We start from the raw sequence: 25,660 nt of genomic DNA, 5'->3' as shown, positions 1-25,660 counted from the left end.
GTGTGTGTGTGTGCGCAGATGCAGGCAGGTGTGCAGGAGCCCCGGGGATGGGGGTCATACTCGAGTGTTCAGTAAAGGTGAGGGGAAGGCAATGTCTTAGTTGCTTTATTTTGCTGTAACCAAAGACCTAAGCCTGAGTAATTTATAAAGGAAGGAGCTTTGTTTAGCTCTTGACTCTGGGGGTTGAGAAGTCCAGCACTGGGTGACAGCATCAGCTGTGGCACTTGTGCAGTTACATCACGTGGCGGAAGTCAGGAGGGCACATTCAGATGAGAGACAGGTGGGGATGGGGCTCACTTTCTAACACCCCACTTTTTCAGTAAATAATCCAGTCCTGAGAGACCTAGAGCTCACTCACTGCCAGGAGAATTAACCCAGGCCCATGAGAAAGGTGTGAATCCCTCCCTTATTAAAAGCCCCACCTTGGGGCCGGCGCTGTGGCGTAGCAGGTAAAGCTGCCGCCTGCAGTGCCGGCATCCCATATGGGCACCAGTTCGAGTCCTGGCTGCTCCTCTTCTGATCCAGCTCTCTGTTATGGCCTAGGAAAGCAGTAGAGCATGGCCCAAGTCCTTGGGCCCCTGCACCCATGTGGGAGACCTGGAAGAAGCTCCTGGCTTCTGGTTGGCACAGCTCTGGCCATTGCAGCCAACTGAGAAGTGAACCAGCAGATGGAAGACCTCTCTCTCTCTCTCTCTCTCTCTCTCCCTCTCTGCCTCTCCTCTCTCTGTGTAACTCTGACTTTCAAATGAATAGATAAATCTTTGGGGGAAAAAAAGTCTTCCTTTAAAAAAAAAAGCCCCACCTCCAAACACTGCTGCGATGATGACGATGACGACGACGATGACGACGACGACGATGGAATTTCAACATTCAAAGCAGAGCAGGTGGGATGTGGGCCTTGGAGGCAGGCTCCCATGCAGCATCCAGCACTTTCTAGCAAGACAACGCTGGGTCACTGAACTTCCCTGAGTCCCAGATTTTGGAGCTGGAAAATGAAGATACTGGTAGTCTGCAGCTCACAGGGTTGTTCTGTGGTTAAATGAGGCACTGATGCATTCGAGGGACTTAGCACTGTGCCTCCTCCTTAACTGCTACCTGCTGTGCCATTGAGAGCTATTTGGAGGATGTTTAACATCGTGAGGGTTCAGATACAAAGAACACAGTCAACTGAGTCAACTATAAAATCTACATCAAAGCCAAAGCAGACATCAACTGGTTTTTGTGCTACACCCATTCTTCATTATCCACACACATCATGAAAAATAAGAGCATTCAACCACGGCCTGAAAAGCTGCCCTCAGAGTAAATAAAAGCCTGGCCGTTTCAGGACATTCGACAACCTAACGCAGATCCTTTCAGGTGCTGCTGGGAGTGCCGGCCAGCAGGGGGCGCCGTCTCTCAGCTGCTTCTCTGTGTGTGGCACTTGCAGGTGCATTTCCACGGCCGCCCAGAGAAGCTGATCCGACTCAGGAACCCATGGGGCGAAGTGGAATGGTCAGGAGCCTGGAGCGATGAGTAGGTGCCTTCCTCCCTCCCTTCCCCGCCCTGGCTCCCTCCCGGGAAAGGTGTCGTGGGAGACCCGCACGATGGGGCGGGCGGATCGTGGGGCACTCACCGTCCGGAAGTCACATCGCCTGCTCAGAAACGAGGATTTGATGAGTCCAGGCTGGGAAAAGCGATGGAGAAACCACTGAGCAGCGCTCCTCAAGTCTGGATTTCTGCTCTGCTCTAGCATTTGAGGGTTTGGTGGCTTTGTCGAGTTTTGCTTAGCATGGAAGCATTTGCTTGTTATCTGCCCACCTCACCACGGTGACCCAAAGGTCACCTGGGTCCCCCACAGCCTGACCCTTTCTACTCACAAACGCTGATCACTTTGACAAAGGCCACAGCCTGCTGTACCAAGGGGAAAGGATGATGCTGGGAGGACGGAACTTGACCCAGGAGCCACAGCCCCTGCAGGTGGTATTGGGTGGGAGTGGTGCCCGCCCTAGAAGCTGGGGAGGCTCTTCTTGGGTAGCCTTTCCACTGGAGGGCACGAGTCGATCAGAGGTGGGGGCGTCCCGGCCGGCTGAGCCCTGGCTGCAGGAGGAGGATGGAGGAGGCCTGGGGGTTGCTGTCTGCTGAGCACGGCTGGTACGAGGGAGGCTGGGGCCACCCTTCATTTTCATGATGAACAGTCACCAGAAGTGTGGGTGGATGTGGCCACCCCCTTTCCTGAGCCGTCCCTAAGCCTCAGGGGCACCCCCCACGGGTGTGCATCCTCTGTGAGGACATCGGGAGAAGACGTAACCATCTTCATCCCCGCACCGTTAGGCTCAGAGCGGCTGTGCTTTCCTTTGGGCCTGGTGTCGTGAAGTGCACCTGTCCCGCGGGCCGCGGTGGGCAGCCCCTGTATGAGAAAACCTTTTCATTCGACTGCTCACACTGAAAAAACCCCAGAGCTCCATTCTGCCAGCTGCCCTACAGGGCCATCAGACCAGATGAATCTAATCCTGAGTGCTGGCCGTTGCTCCCAAGCTGTGACTTCGCTTCCTTGCTCTGACTGCGCCCAGGCTGGGAAAGCCCAGGGGTGGCAGGCGGTGACCGGTGAGGCCTGGGGGTGACTCCAGCTGGAGACAGAGCTCAGCATAGTCTGTGTTGACTGTTGGAGTAGGAGGGTAACATCCCTGGGCCCAGCCCATAGTCTAACTAGATTTTACCATTTTTTTTAAGTTTAAACAAACCAACTGGGAGATTAGGTTGGACTTATTGGAATTCTCCCATGTGTCCCCAATCTTTGTTTATAACAAGCACCTTCTGAGAGCTGCTTTAGCAAATTCATGTTTAATGAATGAAGGGCCCTAGGAGGGCTCCCGTGGATCCCCCGGCTCTTAGAGTTCAACTGCAAGGAAGAGTCTAGGCTTGGGGGTGTCCCAGCTTTTATCTGGGGATAGCAGGCCTTTGGGTTTTGCTGCAAATTTTTAGGGAAGAGATTTTTTCCCCCTCTGAAGGTGGATCTCGATGCTGCACCGTTACTTCGACACTGCATATGTATTTCAGGAAAACCTCACTTTGTAAAGGTCAGGGAGCTGGAGATGGCATTTGAACAAAATATGTGGTTGTTGCTAGGGAAAGGCCACCAGCGGGAGGCCTCCCAGGGTGGTACCACTTCAGGGAAGTGGCTAGAAAACCAGGCCTTGGGGGCAGTTCTTGCAGGCATAGGCCTCTCCCAGTGCCTTCACCCTGGGCTGATGGGTAAGCCAGGAGGCTGCCTGCCTCAATGGTGGTGGAGTGCACGCCTCACCTCTGCTCTCCTGGACTTCCTCACCCCTGCCATGAGCAACATGAATCTTACCTGGAGCGCAAAGGGTAGAGCCAGGCCATAATGCTCCTGCCATATGTCCCAGACCCCCCGCTGGTCCCCGTGGAGGCTGAGCCGCAGCCTGGATTGCCGCCCGGACCATGCACTCCCCCGACACCTGCCTTTTGTGGATGTTCTGTTTCTGGTCCTTACTGGGAAGTTCGAGTGCAGTGGACGGCTTGTGCCGAGGTGGGAACCCCCAGGCGCGATCACTTCCCTGCTTCCTTTCTTTCCTCCCAGCGCCCCCGAGTGGAACGACATCGATCCCAGGCGGAAGGAAGAGCTGGACAAGAAAGCGGAGGATGGAGAGTTCTGGTGAGGGGGTTTCTGCCGCAGAGCCCTGCCTCGGGGTGGGGGTCCCCCCAGATCTGATGGGCAGTGCAGCCCGTCTCTGGCAGGTGGGACTCGAGTCTTCCAGGAGGGCATCGTGGTTCCTGGCCATGGGGGCTTTCACCCTTTTGGCCCTGGTCTGGTTCTACCGCTGTGGCAGCAGGCGTGAAGCATGCAACCCACGATGCCTGGGCTCTCATTGTGGCTTAGCCATCAGCCCGTGGGCCGTGGCCTCGGTGGTCTTAGCACTGCTTCTGTGTCTCTGCGGGAAGCTCTGGTCTTCATCACAGCAGGGTAACCTCCATCCTGTGGGCTCAGGAAGACTCCAGGGCCGCCTTTTAGCTGTGCTACAATTTAGTGCCCACGTCTCCGCTGGAGGTCACTGAGAAGCAAATGGAAAGGAGCCTCCTGTGGGCTTGACCTTGACCCAACTGAGAGGCAGGGGCTGTGCTCAGATCACCTCTTGGGACCTCTTCCAGGTTATGGCTCAGACTCTGCCTGGGGGCAGATAGGCAAGGGGAGCTCATTCCAAGAACAGAGACGCCAACCACAGCCAGGAATTTGGATGGCAGTCCCTGTGCGCTTGTGGCGGTGGGCTGTGGGGACCCCTTGGCCAGCTGTGGCCTCTGCGGATGCTCACGGGGCTCTTTGTGGTGCCCAGCACTTGGCTTCGATTGTTTTTCCACTGAGAGCCCTTGGGTTCCTCTGCCTGCCCCGCCCAGGATGTCATTTTCAGACTTCCTGAGACAGTTCTCTCGCCTGGAGATCTGCAACCTGTCCCCAGACTCCCTGAGCAGTGAGGAAGTGCACAAGTGGAACCTGGTCCTGTTCAACGGCCGCTGGACACGGGGCTCCACCGCGGGGGGCTGCCAGAACTACCCAGGTAAGGCCCTGAGGCGGCCTGGGCCCTGCCCCCCCCCCCCCCCCCGCTCCCCTCCTGGAGCTGCGAGCCCCTCTGTGATCTCTGGGTTACTCCTCTGCATGTTGTTCCTGGCTCCTGGGCACCCTCGGGAGGCCCTGCTTCTCCCTGGGGCAGGGGTGGGGGTTAGGGGGCTTGGAGGCCAGGGAAACGAAGGTGGGCCGCAGGTCCTATCTCAGCCTCTATGTGTTCAGACCCACCCTGCTTCACCCAGCTGGCCATGGCTGCGCCCCCTCGCTTCTTCCTGCTCAGCTGCTCCCGATCCCCACGGTCCTCCTTACACGTTTCCACCTCCCCCACTGAGCTCTGGGACAGCGTGGCTGATGGTGTGTTGAGGGAGCGTGGCCCATACCCAGCACAGGGGCGGCTCTGCTCTGTGTCTTCACCTGAGCCGGAGATGCAAGGGTGAGAGAGTGTGGCTCAAGGACAGCCTCCCTGTGTGTGCCCACCGCCTGCTCCCAAGGGCGCCACTGGGCTCGATCCCTGCTGGGACCCAAGTGGTGCACCTGTTGCCTGGGCACTAACGCGGGCTTCTTATCTTACTAACGAAGGGAAACGTTCCGGGTTCACAAAAGCTCACTCATAGATCGGTGTATAGACTCCTCCTAGGCTGAACCCACACCTGATGAAGAAACTGACAAAGCCAGCCCACCTCTGTAAGGAGAAGTGAAGCAAGGAGGACCCCTCTCGGCCCACGCCGCTTCCCAAGCCCCACGCTCCAGCCGGTTTGCTGCTGATCCTTGTTGATTTGGTTGATTTGTGTGGGTTGACTTGGGCCCTCAGCGCTGGGGCAGGGCCAGCTGCTTTCTCCTCAGCACAGCACATTGTCTGTGGAAGTTGCGTTATCCTAAAGTCCCACACGGGAGTGGTGTTTGACAAGGCAGTTAAGACGCCGCTTGGGATGCCCACATCCCAGATGGGAGTGCTTGGGTTCCAGTCCTGGCTCTGCTCCCCATTCCAGCCTCCTGTTCACGTGCACCCTACAGGAGGCAGCAGGTAACCCGCCTGGGTCCCTGCCACACACGCGCAGATCTGGACAGTTTCCAGATCATGGCTTTGGCTTGGCCCAGCCCCAGCTGTTGTGGGCATTTGGGGGAGTGAACCAGTGGGTAGAAGATCTCTGTCTATCTCTGTCTTTCAAATAAAAATGAAAATAAACAAAAATTAAAAAACAATGAAGTCCCACGCGGGTACAATCATGCTCTTGAAAAGTCTCTCCTCCTGCATTCTCGCTCCCCCCAAAGCTCCCCTTCTGGCAGCAGCTCACATCCTGCACCTGGGGCTCAGCCTAACAGCTGGGGGGCCCTGGGAGGGGTGTTCTCCTTTCCTGGGCTTCATTTCCTAATCCCTTCCAGCCAGATGCGGTGAGCATTGTGAGCCGGAGTGTGCCAGCAGGTGCCTGCTCGACTGCGCAGCGTGGTACAAACGGGAGCTGTTTTTTTATGGCCCATTCTCTACCTCTAGTCCTGTTAAAGAGTAAACAAAAAAGTGTAGTGCTTGCAGTGATGGCGCATTTGGGAGAAATTAAAATATGCTCACCATTAGCAAGCTCTTAGCAAATGCTTGCCAAATCTTCCCGGATTGTTCTGGGAGTGCAGAACTGTAGGGGGTGCCCAAGATGTCTGTGGGAACCAAATCTCAGGCCCGTCTGTGTGCTTGCTCCCGGTCAGGAAGAAATGGCTCGTCCTCGTCTTTGGAAAGAAGATTACAGAATATTTTCTGGAATCTATAAATACTTGGCTTTAAAATCCTTCACTTGCGCCTTAAAGTCAGGAACTGAAGAGCCTGGGCAGGTGGCAATGAATAAGTCATCTCCCTGCTAGGAGAAAATAGACATGGTGGACGGCTCTGGGTTTCCTGGGAGTGCCATGGGTGATCCATCACAGTGGGCCCTGTTGAGAGGATGTGAGAGAAGCCCCACCCCCTCCTGACACCCCCCCCCAACTCCTCTCTGCCCCAGGACGCAGCATTACTGGCCCTGCTGAGGCTCTGTCCTCGCTGCGTGACTGCCACAGAGCTGCTGTGTGCCCTAGCACAAGCCTTTTGACTCTGCACCTTGGCTTGCATGCTCATTATTGAAATGGATTCTCGCTGGCGCCACGGCTCACTAGGCTAATCCTCCGCCTAGCGGTTCCGGCACACCGGGTTCTAGTCCCAGTCGGGACGCCGGATTCTGTCCCGGTTGCCCCTCTTCCAGGCCAGCTCTCTGCTGTGGCCAGGGAGTGCAGTGGAGAATGGCCCGAGTACTTGGGCCCTGCACCCCATGGGAGACCAGGAGAAGTACCTGGCTCCTGCCATCGGATCAGTGCGGTGCGCCGGTGCAGCGCGCCTGCTGCGGCGGCCACTGGAGGGTGAACCAATGGTAAAGGAAGACCTTTCTCTCTGTCTCTCTCTCTCACTGTCCACTCTGCCTGTCAAAAAAAAAAAAAAAAAAAAAAAAAAAAAAAAAAGGATTCTCTTAAACTCCCTTTGGGAGGTGTGGCAGGACCGAGTCTTGATAGCCTTGTGCGTTGTTACGTGACTTCTTGGAGGGAGTGTGTCTCACAAGTGGGCTGTGGTCACTGACGCCATCCCATGAGACCCTGGGTCCCTGGACAGAGGATCGGATCCTAGGGTGGCTTCCGGCTGGGACCTGGAGCTAGGATGCTCTCGGAGGTAGGACCCAGGCCGAGTATGGGGCCCACAACCCGGCAGGCACAGCCCTCTGTGGTGGCATGTCTGCCCTGGCATCCTGTCCGCGCCTGTCCCAGGGTCAGGCTTTTTACTCGAGATACCTCCCTTTCTCCAGGAAGGGGCTTTGTGTCGGCAGGCCGGAGCTGAGCACAAGCAGATGTAAACTATAACTCAACGGGACTTGGAGGTCGCTTCCCAGCACAACACAGTGCAGCCTGGGGATTGTGGGATCTTCAGTATTCCCAGTGGAGCACTTCTGGGCTCCTGGTGAATCACATGTACAAATGCAAACCTTGTGAATGTGTGGGACCCATCTGCTTGCGTGGGCGTGGGGGCGGGGGGGGAGGGGACGGTGCCGCCGCCGGGCGGAGAGCACTTCCTCCGTCTGCTCACCTGAGTGGTGCTTTCCCTGGGATGACCCAAGTGCTCCCCTCTCATTTTATTCTTCCACATTTCTTCACCCACCGCGGGGAACCGCCTCCCCCGGGTGACCTCCAGCCACGTACTGGACCAATCCCCAGTTCAAGATCCACCTGGACGAGGCGGATGAGGACCAGGAGGAGAGCGCCGGTGAGCCCTGCTGCACGGTGCTGCTGGGCCTGATGCAGAAGAACCGCAGGCGGCAGAAGAGGATGGGGCAGGGCATGCTTAGCATCGGCTACGCCGTCTACCAGGTGAGCGGGGTTCAGCCTTAGCCGTACGCGAGCTGTCTTGGGTCTGTGGCAGTCATTTGAGCATACATCGTCCCTGTGGCTTGAATGTTTCTAGCCAAGCATTGTTCTTGCTCGCCAAGCACCCTTCCCAGTGGCCTGCTACTGAGGCCTGAACTCCGCAACTGTAGATTCATTCCTGTGTCTCAAGTCTGCGGTTAACTTGATTCGTTAAACTTTGCCTGTCATCGAGGGCAGTGTAAATGTGCTTGCTTGTTAGATTTCCTTCCCAGGAGAGAGGAGCCAAACAGTAGGGGACCTAAAGCGCTTGCGGGGACATAGAAGGAACCTTGCTTAGTGAGGGAAGGGAGGCTGGATCTGGGAGCCAAAGATGAACGCCGGCTTCCTCCCACTCTGGGGAGCCTAGCGACATGTCAAAACCCATGGGGCAGTGGCTGCTGGAAGTGGCCATCTTTGGTTCTGGTGTCTCTGCATTGGGGAACACAGCTGTCTCTGGTCTCGGGCTGTGACCCCTGCTCAGGGGCCGGTTTGCTCCAGTAACCGGCCCTCTGTGGCTCCAGCAGTCTCAGTGGTAATGTCGAAGCAAGACCTTTGGATCTTGACAAGTCTGGCCAGGAACAAATTGGAACCCACCTTTTTTTTTTTTTTTTTTTTTTTAATACAGGCAAAGATTCCTTATAACAAATTCCAGGGGGATTTGTGGTGGAGTTTTTGGTTTTTTGTTTCTTACAATTTTGTTACAAATGAATTTCTTGAGAAAAATGCAGTTCTAATCAGGAAGACTAAGAGCTGGCTGGAGGCCCAATATCTCAGGATAAATTAATGCATGAAAAATAGCCATTGTAAAAGCCACCAGTGAGGACATGTGCAATTGTCAAGCTCATACCCCCCCACCCCAACCCCTTCCTTTATCCTTTTCTGAAAGGTAGGGCTAGAGAGTTTAGGGTGTGTGTGTGTGTTTTGTGTTGGAAGGATGGAGTTAGAAAAGAATTGCTACTTGATGGCAGGTTACTTAATGCAAATAAATAAGCTCCAGTTCTGCTCCAGCTCAGCCCTCCCATTCCTACCTAGAATGTAAATAGAACAAAACCAGACTCTGCTTCTAGGGACCAAGGAGTGCCTGAGAGGTCACTTTGTAAATGCACATCAATGCAGGGAACTTCAGGGAGCACCTGCTATGTGCCAGGTGCAGTGCTGAAAGCTGGGGACACTGCCCGAGGGTGCTCAGGAGCTAGGGACCAACATGGGTGCGCTGGGGTCTCCTGGAAGAGGGGCAGCTGCATGGAGGAGCGGGCGTTTGTTCAGGGCTTTGAAAGATGAGCTGGATTTCAGAGGTGGCGAAGGGAGAGCATTCTAGCCAGAGGGGGCACCGTGTGTGTCTAAGTGATGGTTTTGCAGAGCAGAGAGTAGGTGGGTGTGGCTGCAGGGTGGGACCCTCAAGGACCGTGGCCACTAGGTCTTTCTTCATCAGGCCCACCTTATGCAGCCACATCAGCCAAGTGTTTGTTCAGAGGCTGAAAGATTTGTGTGGTATGCTGTTTGCTTTCACAAATATTATATAAAGCAGTCCGTTTCTCAGGCCTCAAGTTACAGCTGCTTATAAAATACTGCAGTGGATGTGAGCCATGGTCTTTCTTCTTATGGCCAGAGGCAAATAATGTAGAGCATGGCTTGTGTGAGCAGAAACAGTTCTGAAGTTAGGTTGTGGAGGGTGTGGGGCTGCAGGGAGTGGCTGGGGTTGTGGGCAGGGGCATGCTGGGTTGTAGGGGTACTGCATTCCTAGCCCTATAGCTCCTTTGCTGGTTTTAACTGTCTGACATTATGGTCTGGCTTGACGTTGGAAATCTGCCACCAGTTGAAACACAGATAGGATCCAGCTGAAGCTAAGGAGCCCTGCTTGTCCAGCAGCCCCTGGCTTACCTTCGTGCGGTGACCACAGGCTCCTGCCGGCTCGTTCCGGGGGTGGGAGCCTGCATTTGACAGGGGCTGTCCCTCTCCGTCCTGCTCCCCCGCCTCGCTGCTCTGCCTGGCTTCACTCCTGCCCCGTGGCTCTCGCCACGCTGCAGTCAGAGCACGTGACGGGGCGGTGGCGACGGCCGAGCTGTTAATGGAGATGGCAGAGCTGGTTAGGAAAGGCCCTGCTGAGGGTGGCTGCAGCTTTTAGGCTGAGTGGAGAGGAAAATCCCCATGAGGGCTCTTCAAGGGTGATTTTGGTTTGAAACTCAAATTAAAGGAGGAATGATGGCAGCCCTGGACTTTGCCACCTCAGCTGCCGGTGAAAGACAGGAGCTCGGGAGGCAAGCAGGCCAGCTAATGGGCATTTTCTCCCGGTGCCCTGTTTCTCAATGCTGTGAACAAGACTCTCCCTGCCCTTCTGGTCAGCAGGGCCTGTGTGGTAGGGCAGCTGGGGGCGAGGGACAGAACAAGAATTTGAATCCCCTTTGCCAGCCCAGCTCCTGCTTGATCTGAGAGCTGATCTGTGTGGATGGCAACCCATCCAGTAGTGAATGTATGCGAGAAAGCCTAACTCAGACTAAGCCAGTGGGAAAAGAAATCATGCAGAGTAAGGAGAGGGACTGGGGGACTCAGGACTCGGAAGCTAGTGGGACACTTCTCCCCTCCCCTCCAGGGTCAACATCATTGGCCTGGTCTCAATTTCTCCACCTCTGGATATCAGAAAGGAAGGACTCCCTTTCTTAATTCTGGTTACGGAATCCTAGAAAGCCTCTGATGGGCCCAGCTTGGGTCATGTGCCTGTTCTCGGACCACTCACCATAGCCAAGGGCAAGATAAATTCTGGCTGCATGTGGCTGAGATCCCTCGCTCTGGAAGGCTAGGTCTGTAGCCTAAGATATTAGGTATTAGGTCTGTAGGCCCATAAGATACTAGATGTCATTTAACCCTCAAGGTTAAATGAAGAACCTGGGATCCTGGTAGATTATCCAACTAGAAAATAAGAGTGTGGAGTCCCTCTTGCTTGCCCGGATTTCAGTAGCTGACTGGTCTGGTGGCCCAGGGCTGCATGCCTGTCTGCAGGATGGAATGGTGGTGGTACTGGGGGATACAAAGACACAAAGGAGCACCTGGGAGCTCGCAGGTGACCTGCTCTTTTCTTCTGCCCTGCAGGTTCCCAAGGAGGTACGTGAGCGCTGGCAGGCGTCCTTCCTTTGGTAAGAAATAGCTTGGCGGCCTTCGGGCATCCAGCAGTATCTGCTTCACGTGATGGCTCACAGGGACTCAGTAGGAAGCGCTGAGTGGGCAGCCCTGCGAGTTGGTAAAGACAGTCCCAAGTCCCTCCGGCCAGGTTCCCGTGAAAGAGCACAGTGGTGACCTTTGCCCTTGCACCTGTTCATCTGCTCAGAACAAGATGATTGTAGCACAGTTTAGGCTCCCAGTAATAGATATCTGGCTGCCAGCTTTTCCTGTTCCTCCTCAGTAACTTACAACTGGATTAGGGAGGCTGTCATCATCGTCACACTCACATCGGGGCTTCCTGCCACCAGCCCGGCCTTCGCTCGCCTGTACCACCTGCCTTAGCTGGTTGGAGGCGAGAGCCCCAGGGGACACCCAGGAGGTGGCTCTTGTGGCCTGCCATGAGAGTGCATCTCAGCGCTGCCAGCACTAAGTCAGCCCAGTGATCTCCTTTGCAGCAACTATGGGAACATTTAAAATCTTGTTACCCAGAGCGATTATATCAGAATTGGTGGTGGTGGTAGTGGGGGACCCAGGAATCACAGGTTTATAAAAGTCCCAGTGCTTTCAGGACTCCATCAGGGTTTTGAATGGGACTCCCCACAGTGGGAGTCAAGGGCATTTGTTATGCAGAGGTGCCTTGGCCCTGCTGCACACAGTCTTACTCCTGTACTTGCAGGTTCTTGAACTTAGCTAGCTATGCAGTGGGTGCCAGTGGGGGTCAAAGTCATGGCCCCATCCCATGCCATGCTGAAGGATGCAGACTTGGGGTCTACCCTGCCCTTGGCTCACACATGCATGTAACTGCTTATGGAGGAAGGAGGCTTGGATGACTTTGAAAATACAAGAGATCTTCAAAATGTTCATGGGGAGAATGCCTATTAGGGAAAAACTATGCAGGGTTTGCAAATTTTTCTGCACCAAAATAAACTTCTTTTAAAGGCAATGATTTTTTTTAAAAAGACTTATTTATTTGTTTGAAAGGCAGAGTTACAGAGAGGCAGAGGTAGAGAGAAAGAGAGAGATCTTCCGTTCGCTGGTTCACTCCTCAGATGGTCGCAACAGCTGGAGCTGCACTAATCAGAAGCCAGGAGCCAGGAGCTTCCTCCAGGTCTCCCACATCCTTGCAGGGGCCCAAGCACTTGGGCCATACTCTATTGCTTTCCCAGACCATAGCGGAGAGCTGGATTGAAAGTGGAACAGCCGGGACTTGAACTGGTGCCCATATGGGAGGCAGGCACCGCAAGTGGCAGCTTTACCTGCTACACCACAGCGTTGACCCCCAAAATAAACTTTTAATTACATTTTCACTTGAGTGCTTTTCAGTGTCCTGGCACCGAAAGCACCAGAGTTAAGTGCAGTCGGCTTGTTTTGAGTGCAATGCTGTACACACACACACACACACACACACACTGCGGCCCCTCCCCCAGCAGTGCCCTCAGTGTGTCACCATGGGTACTGCGCTCTGCCAGGGGGGTCTTCAGGTCCAAGGTTGTCCAGCTTGAAGGTGCCTCAGAATCAGTCTGCTGCAAGCCTTGTAGAAGCGCAGATCGCTGGGCCCTGTTCCCCCAGCTTCTCATTCTGCAGGCCTGGAAAGGGTCTGAGAATCTGTTTCTAACAAGTCTGTCTCTCACCCACTCTAGTGCTCACACTGGTCCCTGGCCAGCTTTGAGACCCACTCTCTGTTACACCTGCTCCACCCACCTCCCGTCACTGCTGCTGACATGGCAGGGGAAGATCTGAGGGCCAGACACCTTCTGACACCTGCCTGTTTGGGGTTCCTGGTGGGAAGAGGGGACCTCAGCTATGCATGAGTCCTGGCCAGGATGGTGGGGCAGGTAGCCCTGTTTCCCTCCCCTGCTTAACAGACCAGGGATCCCAGGAGGGTCTGGTGCCCTTGAGGACTCTGTCCACCCCGCAGTGGGCAGTCCAGCTTCAGGTCACATGGAAGTCACAGCCCTTGCTGCTCGTCAGCACCTGCCCTGTCGTAGGTGTCTTGATGAAGACTGAGCACAAAGAGGCAGTGCTGTGGGGAGGCCTCATTACAGCAGCAGCAACGTGGGCACCTGTGTTTCAGAAGCACTCTGCAGTCACTAATTAGCCTATGTCACGCACCAACAGCCTCCTCCTTTTCCTCCACAAGCAGGTGGGTCATGGGACCGTCCTCCCCTGTCCCAGGAGCACCAAGGTCCTGAGGGGACCAGGAGGGGCCCCACCCTGGGCCTGGCTGCACCTGCCTCCCTCTCAGCTGCCCCCTGGCTGCTTTTGCTTGAGGACAAAGATTTAAGTCCTCTTCTGCAGCCTCAGCCCTAAGCTGGAAGGTCAATGCTACACCCCCAGGGATGCTGCAGAACAAGAGTCTGTAGGATCAAGAGGAAAAAACATCTAAAGAGAACCTTAGTACAGATTGGAGACCTTGCTGTTCAACCCTTCGTTTTCTTGTAAAATGCTTACTTATTTTTTAATTTATTTGAAAGGCAGAGTAATAGAAAGTGACAGGGGAAGGGTGGAGGGGGAGGGAGAGAGAGATATTGATTGATTGATTGATTGATTTCATCTGCTGGTTCACTCCCAAAGTTCTTGCAACAGTCAGGGCTGGGCTGAGACTCCGTGTGCATCTCCTATGGGGGTGACAGGGACTCGAGTATTTGAGCCATCGCCTGCTGCCTCCCAGGATTCTCATTAGCAGGAAGGTGGACCAGAAGTGGAGTAGCTAGGACCTGAACCAGGCACTCTGCTATGGGGTGGGGCCATTTAATTCCAGGCACCACGACATATGCCCCTGAGACTGTTTAACCAGGGAGGTCCCATGGGGGATAGGGGTCTGGCCAAGCTCATGCAGTCAATGTCAGTGCCTCAAACTGGGCCTGGCACTGAAGGTGCTCAGAATACACGGGATGATTGACACAGTGAGTGCTGGACAGACTTCAAGGCCCCCTGACTCTTAACGCGGTGTTAAAAATCAGCGATCCTTACATCAGCGCAATAAAACTGAGCTCTTCGGATGGCATCTTCCAGGATTTCAGGAGAAACTGACTCTGCCTATTGCTTTGTGCAGCTGGAGAGGCACACAGACGTGCACCTGGGCCGGGACTTCTTCCTGGGCCACCAGCCGTCCGCCCGCTCCGGCACCTTCATCAACCTGCGGGAGGTGTGCAGCCGAACCCGGCTGCCCCCCGGCGAGTACCTGGTGGTGCCGTCCACCTTCGAGCCCTTCAAGGACGGCGAGTTCTGCTTGAGGGTGTTCTCGGAGAAGAAGGCCAAGGCCCTGTGCGTCCCCCTTCCCTCTACCCGGCGGGGTTTGTCTGAGCACGGGGCGGCCTTGGGAAAGGGCAGGGCGTGGGGGTCCTGTGGCTGGGGCACCTCTGTTTTCAGAAGTTTGTAAAACACCACAGCCCCCAAGGTCCTGTGCTGGTGTCTCCTCCTGTGCCCTCCGCCTTGCTCACTAGGACCCTGGGAGAGGCTGGTGAGAAAGGCACTGGTGTAGCCTGGCCGGAGGGCTGAGGGGCACCCAGGGGCCATGGAAGGCCCAGAGGACAGGGTCAGGAGGGGAGCACCACCTCCTCCTTGTTACACACACACATGCACATACATACACACCCACACCACACGTGTACACACCACACACACAACCCTCACAACACACCACACATACAGTTACACACATACCCTACACTACATGCCACATCTCACACATGTGCACAGCCTACATGTACATGTACATGTACATGTCATACCACACACACCCTGTATGTATACAACACACATATGTGTACTCTGTATTACAGAACACACTACACACACCCCCTACATGGACATACCACTCACACACCCTACATGTACATGCTACACACAGCACACACATATGTATACACCATACCACACTTGCATACACCAAACACCACACATCCTACCTATTCAAATCACATACCACACACAACTCACATCACATACTACACATCACACACAGTATACACACACCACATAGACATAAGACATATCATAGCCTACATATGTACCACACACACTCAATATTTCCTGCACACAGGGCTTTTCCATTACATCTCTCCGCATTATCTACATACTATACACATACCACACATACATGTGACATGCCCACACAGTAACATACCCATGTACCATATAATACCCCCACACATCATATGCCATATCCCCTATAATAGTGCACATAACAATACATACACAAAACATACTCTCCCACCATACACCATGGCATCTGCATATTCAAGGATTCAGCAGCCATGGATTCAAGCAAGCATAGATTGGAAATGTTCAGAAAAGAAAAAAATTGTACAGAACCTGTACAGACTTTTTTCTTGTCATTATTCCCCAAACAATATAATGTAGCAGTTATTTACATAGCATTTATGTTGTATAATTAGGTCTTAGAAGTAATCTGGAGATGGTTTAAAGTCCACAGGAGGGCTGTGTAGGTTCTATGTAAATACTGTGCTGCTTTATAGAGGAGATTTGAGCATCGTGTATTTTGGTACTCACAGGAAGCCCTTGAGCAAATGCCAGAAAGCAAGGAACAATTGTGCCTGCTTATATCACAGACACACACCACACACATGCACCACCCACACACATACACCACAGACACACATACACCCCACACACATTAACCACACCCACAACCACACACATACACTATGTACCTCACCCATGTACACCATGTACCACCTGCACACATATGCCCCATGCACACATACCACACACACATATACCACAGACACACATATATCACATAACACATACACCACACACGTGTACCACCTATACACATATACCACACACATATGCACTACACACCCCACCCACGTGCACTGTGAACTACTGCATACATATACCACACATACATACACCACACACACACCTCACATATACACTGCACACCCCACCCATGTATACCATGTACCACCCACACATATACATCACATACACACATATACCACACACATACACTATACATCCCACCCATGTATACCATGTACCACCTGCACATATACACCACACACACATACACCACACACACACACTATACACTCCATCCATGTACACCATGCACCACTTGCACACATATACCACAGATATACACCACACACATACACCACAAAGAGACATACATCACACACACATACACCACACACACACAAACACCATACACCTCACCCATGTACACCTGCAACACCCACACACATATACCACACATTTACACCACTCATACACATACACCACACACATACATGCACCACACACACACATACACCACATACACTCTACACCCCACCCATGCATACCATGCACCACACACACATACATCACACATATATACTACACACCACACATGTACACCATGCACCATCCACATATATACACCATACACACACAGGTATACCATATACCACCCCCCCCACCATACCTCACACACATATACCACACATCACACACATACAACACATTTCACATGTATACACCAAACACACATATACTACACACCACACACCTACCGCCTCAACATGTGTACCATGCACCACACACACACAGGTATATCACACACCACCACCCCCATACCATACCACACACACATACACAATGCTGCATACATACCACACAGCACACACAGCACATGCTGCATATACACGTGTGTGCACAGGCTGTAGCTTGCAACCTCATTCCCTGGAGGCCACTTCAACAGCAATGTTGAAATAGGTTTGCAGAGGAGAAAAGAGGTAACTGGGGCAAGGTGTGGGAGAGAATTACCCTAGAAGAGCATCCCAGTAGAGTAGAATATTCTAGAATATTCCATGATGAGCCACCTGGACTTGGAAGCTCAGGGTAGAGGTTGGTGGTGGTGGTGGGGGCGAAGGATCCTGTTTAAAGAATCAGGATACATAGTTTTTAGTAGAAACCGAAGGTCCCGGGTGGGAAGAGAGAAAATCTTCCTGAAAGACCCTGGCCATTAGCTGTGCTTTATCTCATGTTTGGCTTCTTCCTTTGTATTTCAGGGAAATCGGGGATGTTGTGGCTGGAAGCCCACATGAGGTATGCCGTCTTTTAGTGTGCTGAGTTCTGACATTGCATCGCAGTCATTTGGGGGTTCTTATTGGTTCACTGGGGTTCTTTATATATGAAGGATGGTAACTTTGTGCATCAAGACTGTGACATTTTCTGGGCCCTGGCTCCTCCTGACAAAGATGAGATACAGCTTTGTGGTTCATTCCCAGTGCCTGGGAGTGGGGTTGGGGGAGGTGTAGCATCGCTCACATCCAGGCAGCCAGATCCACAGACAGAGCGGTCACTGTGTGCCTGGCCATTCTGGGCAAGACCGAGACGTCCACAGGAGCAATGCCTCTGCTCCTCTGCTCTCTGGTTGCCCTCCAGTCTTTGGGAGGAGAAGTGAGGGAAGCTTATGGGAAAGTTGGAGCAAAGCACCTGTCGGATGGCTCTGCACCTGCTGGAGGGAGCACGTAGAGAAGGCGAGGAGGTGACACCAGAGCAGACCGTGGAGGAAGAAGGGTGCAGGGTTTGGCGTGGGTTCCCCCTCTCCTCACTCCTTTCCCCCTCACCTGTGCCCTCACTTCTGTCCTTCCCCAGAGATGATGTGTGTGGTAGGAGCATGCTGAGGGCTGTTGCTCCCTGTGGCTGCACTGCTTACTGTGGCAGGTGCTGGCCCAGGGCTGGGGCTCCTGGGCCCAGCTTCTGCCTCCATTCCATGTACCCAGACAGCTTGAGGTGCCTCTGGCTGCAGATGCCATGTGAGCACCCCCTGTGGCTGGGCTGTCCTTGGTTGAGAGGTCTGAGACAGATCCTATTACTGGACATATCAAAGTTGTGAGGTCATATTTCTTTTAAACATTTATTTTATTTGCAAATGGGGTGAGGGGAGGAGGAGAGAGAAGAACAGACACAGAGACAGAGAGACTTGTCTCTCCAAATGGCCGCAACAGCCAGGCCTGGGCCTAGTCAATGCCAGGAACCTGAGACTTAGTCCAGGTCCCCCTAGAGAGCGCCAGGGACCCGGGTTCTTTACCTTTCACTTGCTGCTTTCTAGGGTGCACATCAGCAGGAAGCTGTAACTGGGACCAGAGCCGGGACTTGAACCCAGCACTCCATCTGGGATGCAGGTGTTACCAAGCAGGGTCTTAATGTTAGGCCATTAGCAAGGAGCTGGGTTGGAAGAGGAGCAGCTGGGATGTGAACCAGTGCCGATATGGGATGCTGGCATTACAGGCAGTGGTTTTACCTGCTATGCCACAGCACCAGCCCCGTGTCATGTTTCTTAGCTTGAAAGTGCAAGCCCAGGCGGATGTGACTGCTCCCCTGGGACTCGGGGCCAGTGGTCAGTAGCTGCATTCCTGCTGCCAGAGCCTGTCTGTGCTTGTGGCTGTAGGTGAGCTGAGCCGGTCAGAATCCTTCCTGCTGCCCTCCACCCCAGCTGCGATGCCAGCCCAGCCTCCCCACTGCCCCACTGCCCCCAGGAGGACTTAGCTGTCTTGGTGGCATCTCTTGCTAAGGGTCCCAGGGATGTTGGAGAAGCCACAGCTTCCAGGGCAGAGTGTGGGCAGAGTCCACCACTCAGGTGTGAGACTCATCCTCCCCCCTTTTTGTTTCTTTTCTGCTGAATCAATGTAAAACCGACTCTGTGTCCCCGCTGACCCAGGTTGGCAGGCGTTCACCCTCAGTCGTCTCACTGGGCTTCCCATCTCCACTTCCCGTAGTCTTGGGGTTTATCTGAGACCCCGGAGCAGCAGGGAGCCTCCTGTGCTGGTGTGTCGACACCGGTCACCCGTGATCAGTTCACAGATTCCTTTTTGGCTTCTGTCCTCAGCCAGAGGCTTGGAATCTTTGGTGAACTCTAAGCTCCCAGACCCAGGGCCCAGCTTCCGGAATGTGGCTATGGAGCCACCCAAGGTCTCCAGTATCCTAAGGTGCTGGGGCTTTCAGTATCTTCTGGGTCTCTGGGAAACTGCCTCTTCTTTTCAGGGAACCCCTCTCTCCAACACACACACATGCACACACATGCACACATCATACACCATACATACCACACATACATACACACACACACCACACACCATACATACCATGTATGTACACACACACATCATATACTATATACGCCATACACATGCACACATCACACACCAAACACTATACATACACACATCACATACCATACATGCCATGCACACACACACATCACACACCATACACGCCATGCACACTCACACCACAGAGAGACACAGCCCACGGGGTCGCTGTCTTCAGTGGACTCAGAACTTTCCAAGACAGCCACCACGTTCAGTAGCTGTTTTCCTCCCTCTGAAAACCCCAGCTCGTGGGCAGTTGTTCAGAGGCCCGACAGCCCACTTGGATAGGGGAGGGAGAAATACAGGCTGAACAAACACACCTTTGGAACTTGGATGCGCCTCTGTCTTTGAAGTGTGGCCGGTGCCGAGAGCAGCCTCCCGGGTCCACGGGTGTAAATGAAAGAGCCTGTGCAAGGGGCTGGCAGGAAGCGAGCCCGCCGCAGAGGCACGCATTGGTGCAGGATCATCAGGCCGCCTCAGGCCTTTTGTCCTTGTCTTGTGATGAATTTGGAAGCAATGGGCCTGGCTCTCTGGAACCCCTTCAGGCTGTCTGGGAAGCTGTGATGTTCCCGTTCTGTCTGGCGGTGACAGCGGGTTGGGGAGGGGACATTCTATTTTGGACAGAGCTCACTGTCACATCAGAGTTCACCCTCAGTTGTCTCACTGGGCTTCCCATCTCCACTTCCCGTAGTCTTGGGGTTTATGACAGACAGACAGAATGTCCGGACAGACATTCATGGGGCGGCTTGTCATTCCCAAAGGACTTTGACACCTATTAGCTCCCATTCGATTCACCCCATGAGCCAGGCCTACTTAATTTAATAGGAGAATTGAGGCAATGGATACTCGGAGCTCTCGGTGTTCAGTAAGTGGCCATTGTGCTGTGGGAACCCTGCTCTCCCGACCTCCAGTCCTGCTGTTTCTGGGGACCTTGCGATCGTGTTGCTCTTTGAGAATCTAATGAAAGCTCAGCAAATGCATAGAAACCTGACCCCAAAGTTTTGCGCACCTCCTGGACCCCGCCCCATGAAGGTCAGAGGTCGTCACTGAATCCCTTAGGATGCCAAAGACCCAACCTGGGGTTCCCCGTGTCAGTGGTTTTGTTTTCTGAAAGCAATTCGGGCTAGAAATTAGAAATTCAGGGGTGCTGGAATTTGGTTCCCTACATCCCTCGGGGAGAAGCCCTGGGCCCCAGCACTGCACCCTGGTGGACTGTGAGCCCAGGGCCAGGACCTGCAATGTCCTCTTGTTCACCGCCGAATGTCCCCAAGGGACACAAGTCTCACACGGGACAGATGCACAGTAGATGTGAGTGGATGAATGAGTGAATTTTAAGTCTTTGTCTTTCTCTCTCCTCCGTCTTAACTTTGCAACTGTCTCTCCTTTTAGCCGCATCCTGCTGAGCTGGATGAGGAAGACGGCAGGTTCCAGAGCCTGTTGGAGGAGCTTGCTGGGAAGGTGAGGGCAGGAGCAGGCTCAGGAATGCTTTGGTCGCGTCCCCTTTATTTCCTGGGTCCCTAGGGGCAAGAAGGGTCCCAGGACCCCGTCGCTTCCCCAGCTTCTGCGTCTGTCCCTTCAGCCTGTGCAAAGACCCAGGGCACTGCAGGGGGAGGGTGAGCACGGGCCTGAGGCCAGTCACCTGGATGATGTTTCCAAAGCCAGAAAAGCCTCAGCTCCAGGTCCTGCCCAAAGCCTTTCTGTTTGTAAATTGGCCTTGTCAGGGTGGGGCGTCAGCGGCAAAACTTCCCTAAAGCCATGCCCTTCAGAGGTAGGTCCCCAGTCCCCAGCCCAGGAGAAAGGTGGCCTGGCTCAGGGCGGAGGTGTAGCCCAGCTCCCTGCCTTCTGAGAAGCCAGCAGCCCCCCTCTGTGAGCCTGAGCATGACTCAGGGACACAGGGAGCAAGAGAAAGAAGCTGTCCCCTGCCCCTCCCATCCACGCTGCTGGCCTGGGTTCGGTTGGTACCGTCCTGAGGGGACCAGAAGTCAGAGCACGGTGGGACTCAGAGGGTCTCAAGCATCCCAGTGAACTCAGTGAACGAGCTCCTCCTCCGTTGGCCAGCAAGCTGCCCCGAGGGCCTGGGAAAGGGACCACCCACGCCCCTGCCCCCAGGGGTGCCTTGCTAGAAGAAAACACCTGCAGGTGCAGCGCCTGGCACTGCCCTGCACGTGGGAGTCAAATGGACGGAGGCGCAGGCCAGCGGTTCTGCTGCGCCTTGCTTCCTTGGCTGCCGAGGGTCCTGCTGAATTGAGAACGGCAAGAATTCTAGGAAAGTGAAACTCACACCTGGCGAGGCCTTTGCCTACCTTCTCTTTCTCCTGTCTCCTGCTGCGTGGGGCTGGATCGGCCCCTCTCCCTGCTTGCTTGGCAAGTGACCCGCACGAGGGGTTGGGGAGCTGGCTGAGCGGCCCTGCAGGGACGCCTTCCGACAGCTTGGTCAGGGTACACTGTGATTCCTATTTGGGTTCCTCTCTCCAGGGCTCTGAGGTCACTGCCAGCGTGCTCAGGACGGTCCTGAATGGGGCATTTTCCAAACGTGAGTTTCTCTTCGGGGAGGGGGGGCCTGAAGGGGCAGCCAGGGCACAGGGGGGTGGGGATGGCAGGTGCTGGGCCAGGGGCTCAGGTGAGGAGAAGGGGCTTCAGCCTCTGATACCAGGGGTATGCTTTTCAAAACTTTTTTTTTTTATTTGAAAGAGAGAGATAGACAAATAGACACTAGAGAGATCTTCCATCTGCTGCTTTGCTCCCCTAATGCCTGCAATAGCCAGGACTGGGCCAGGCAGAAGCCAGGAGCTTAGAACTCCATTCAGGCCTCCTACGTGGATTGGCAGGGCTCCAAGTACTTGAACCATCATCTGCTGCCTCCCACGGTGCACATGAGCAGGAAGCTGGAGTCGGAACTGGAGCTGGGACTTGAACTCAGTTGCTCTGATATGGGATGCAGGCATCCCGAGTGGTATCCTAACTGCTGTGCCAAACATCTGGCAAGACAGGAAGAGCCAGAGGCTGGGCAGCACAGGGCGCTGGGTAGAAGTGAGAGTGCGACTGGCAACCAGGGAGGCCTTGCAGGACTGAAGCCGTGTGCTGCAGAGGAAACTGTGGGCTGAGCCCCGGGAGGAGGAAGCTGGGCTGCGACTGACCAAAGTGACATAAAGTTTTCACCAGATGAATGACACTGATACTGCAGAGTTAAGACCTGGCTCTGTAGAGGGTCTTTGGGGGAGGGTTGTGCAAAGGCTGATGCTGCCTCTCCCAGGGGGCTGTTCTTAGACTTCAAGCCTGGGGGCTGGCAGAGTGTCAGCTGCACCAGGAGGCTGGGGCCGCTCCTTGCCTGCTGCCCCAGGCCCATGGAAGCCGCACAGAGCAGGCTTCTCTTCTGGCTCCAGTTGTAGCTGATTGAGTGATGGGCTCTCATTCCCCCAGCACAGCAGGACTGATGTGGGAATGTGACAGGCAGAAGTTCAGCCACAAGGTCAGCGGGGCACCTCCAGGAGACAGACATGGGGCTGAGCGGCTCCCTGGGGCTCAGCACTCAGGCCTTGTCTTGGGACAGACCGCCCGCCCCTTCTCTTGCTTCTAGCTTTGCTGAGAAGAGCAGGGAGGAGAGGGCTGTGGGGGCTCCGGCACCTGACCCTGGCTCCCAGATGTGAGGGAAGCGAGGCTGGAGGCCAAGGATGGCTGGAGCTCCCAGGAGATGCTGGATTTAGCAAGTGAGGGTGACAGCTGTTAAGCAGCTATGTGTGTGGTTAGTAACACGTGCTGTGGAGCCAGGTGGCCTGTGTTTAAATCCCAGCTGCGTTCCCACTAGTTATGTGACTTGGAGCAAATGGTATTAGCTCTCTAGGCCTCAGTCCCCTGTCTACAAAATGGGGACAATGAAAGCGTCTGCTACAAGGGGTCACTTTGGAGAGTAGGTATATAGGGCTTAGAACAATTAGGTGTTTTGTTAAGAACTTACCATGTACCAAGCACCGGGCTTAAACTTTGAACTATCTCACTGCCCAATCAAACCGTAGGCAATGTGTCGTCACTACTACTATTATTGCTGTTCCATCAGACACGGAGGGGACTGAAGCTCAGAGATATTAATTTGTCAGAGTCTGTGCCTGTGAATAACAAAGCCCAGGTTGGAACGTTGAGCCCCGATGCTGACGCTGGGGTCACCTGTTCTACCTCCCAAGGCACGAGAGGCCCAGGGAGACCCGTCCGGAGCCCACCGTGATGCTCTCTCCTCTTTGTGGAGACCACCTTAGGCTGCACACTCCAGCCGATGTCTCTGGGGTCTCCTGCATTGGGGGTTACTTCCCATCTCCAAGTGATCCTGACTCCCTATGTGTTTCTATGTGTTTATTTAGGAACGGACATAAAATTCGATGGATTCAACATCAACACTTGCCGGGAAATGATCAGCTTGGTGGATGTATCCTTTAAATGTCAGATTATTGTTATTTTTGTGCTTTTCTCAAGCTTTTCCAGGAAGAAGAAAGGAAAGGGTAGACAAGGGAAAAAACGCAAAGGGGAGCACTATTTATTGAGCCTATGTCGGGAGTTGTGCTTGAAATGTTAAAGAAAAATGGGTCGCGTCACTGAGAGTCCCCAGGCAGCGTGAGATGCCCTGGGTTTACGGGGGAGAATCTGAGGCGTGCAGGGCGTACCTGACTTGTTGGGAGTCTGCTAGTCTGCAGACAGCAGGTGGGTGGCATTTGTGCCCTTCTGCCTCCCCACCCTCTCTTGGTCACACGCTCCTCCCACTGTGCTCAGCGGCCCCCTCCCCACCACTGTCTGGTCTTTGTTTCAGAGCCTTCACATGGCCTTTGGACAGCCACTACTGATAGTTCAGACTTATCACCCCAGATAGAATCTACTTGCTCTCTTTGGTCTAATGTAACCCTCACGGCATAGTGAAGAATCATGTCTTAGGCTGTTCAGGCTGCTGTAACAAGATACTGTAAACTGGATGTTTTCTACACAATAGAAATTCATTTCTCACTCTTGTGGGGGCTGGCAAGGCCACAGTCAAGGCCGCTGCAGACATGGTTGTCTGTGAGGGCCTGCTTCCTGCTGCGTGGACAGTCATGGTTTCACGTGGCCTCACATGGCAGAAGGGGTGGGGCACTTACCCAGGATCCCTTTTATAGGAGCACTAATTTCATGCATGGAGGCTGCACCCATGGGACCTCTTGAGTACCCCACATCCTAATGCACTCACATGGGGATTAGGTTTCATCGTGTGAATTTGCAGGAGACACCAGCACTCACCAGTGGGGAGGTTAGGGCACCCTAGGTGCAGAGAACACTCTAGGTGTAAAGGTGCAAAGGGTGGGGGGTCCAACAGCACCTCCTTAAAGTGATGCCTGGGGCGGGTGCAGGACTGGGACTCTCTGTCTTCCCTGAGCAGTGTTGGTGGTGTGGGGCAGTGGCTCTCGATCATGCTGTTCAGCAGAACAGCCTGTGCAGACTGTAAGCCCTCAGCTTTATTGAGATAAAATTCACGTATCACACAGCAGGCCCACGCAGTGCCCAGTTCAGTGGGTTTCCATTGATGCACAGAGTTGGGCAACTGCCACCAAATAATTTAGAACCTTGTTATCATCCCCCAAAGACACATTGTACTGATGTTAGCACTCATTCCCCCATTTCCCCTCAATCACCAGCCCTAGCCAACCACTAATCTATTTTCTCTCTTGATAAATTTGCCTGTTGTGGACATGTCATACAAATGGAACCCTGCACCATACGGTCCTTGGTGACTGGCTCCTTCCACTCAGTGTGATGTTTCTAGTACTACAGGATCTGTTATCCATGCTTGCTCACCCATGCAGCTTTTTTTTTTTTTTTAAGATTTATTTATTTATTTAAAAGGCTGGTTCACTCCTCAAATGACGGCAAAGGCTGAAGCTGGGCCCACCCATAGCCAGGAGCCCAGAGCTTCTTCCAAGTGTCCCATATGGGTGCAGGGGCCCAAGTACTTGGGACATCTTCTGCTGCTTTTCCCAGGTAATTAGGAGGGAGCTGGATTGGAAATGGAGCAGCCGGGACTCAAACCGGCGGCCATAAGGGATGCTGTCCCTGCAGGTGGCAGCTTTACCCTTTGTGCCACAGTACCAGCCCCACCCATGCATGTAGTTTTTAAAATACTGTTGCCTGATTCTCTGGCCTGGAGATTCTGATTCAGTCGTTCTGGTCTCTGCAGGCACTTGTATCTGGAATTGAGGACAGGGGACCAAAATCTGGCTCCATGACTTGTTAGGTGTCTAAGTGTGGGGAACTCGCATGCTCTGAAGCTCAGCTTCTTCTCCTGGAAATTGGGAAGTTAGCTTGAGTGGCTACTGTGGGGATGAAATGAGATGCAAAGATGTCCGGTGCCTGTACACAGAGCATGGGTTGAAAAAGCACCATCTGAGAAAGGTTTCAAAGAGACTTC

The 25,660-nt window shown here is 53.8% G+C and overlaps 1 protein-coding gene across 1 annotated transcript in view; it reads left to right on the top strand.

Annotated features, from left to right (window-relative positions):
• CAPN8 (calpain 8) overlaps positions 1–25,660 on the top strand; it is a 69,027-nt gene that overhangs the window by 38,403 nt on the left and 4,964 nt on the right. The window contains exons 7-16 of the mRNA XM_051821387.2: positions 1,430–1,515; positions 3,581–3,655; positions 4,393–4,553; positions 7,761–7,936; positions 11,060–11,071; positions 14,184–14,395; positions 17,155–17,191; positions 20,629–20,697; positions 21,715–21,772; positions 23,592–23,656. Of these exons, the coding sequence (XP_051677347.2) occupies positions 1,430–1,515; positions 3,581–3,655; positions 4,393–4,553; positions 7,761–7,936; positions 11,060–11,071; positions 14,184–14,395; positions 17,155–17,191; positions 20,629–20,697; positions 21,715–21,772; positions 23,592–23,656 (951 nt within the window). The remainder of the gene's footprint in view (positions 1–1,429; positions 1,516–3,580; positions 3,656–4,392; positions 4,554–7,760; positions 7,937–11,059; positions 11,072–14,183; positions 14,396–17,154; positions 17,192–20,628; positions 20,698–21,714; positions 21,773–23,591; positions 23,657–25,660) is intronic.

This window comes from Oryctolagus cuniculus, chromosome 13 (genome assembly GCF_964237555.1).
Source record: "Oryctolagus cuniculus chromosome 13, mOryCun1.1, whole genome shotgun sequence".
Taxonomy (NCBI): Eukaryota; Metazoa; Chordata; class Mammalia; order Lagomorpha; family Leporidae; genus Oryctolagus; species Oryctolagus cuniculus.
Note: the sequence above shows the minus strand (reverse complement) of the source record. Positions and strands in the feature narration are given on the sequence as shown.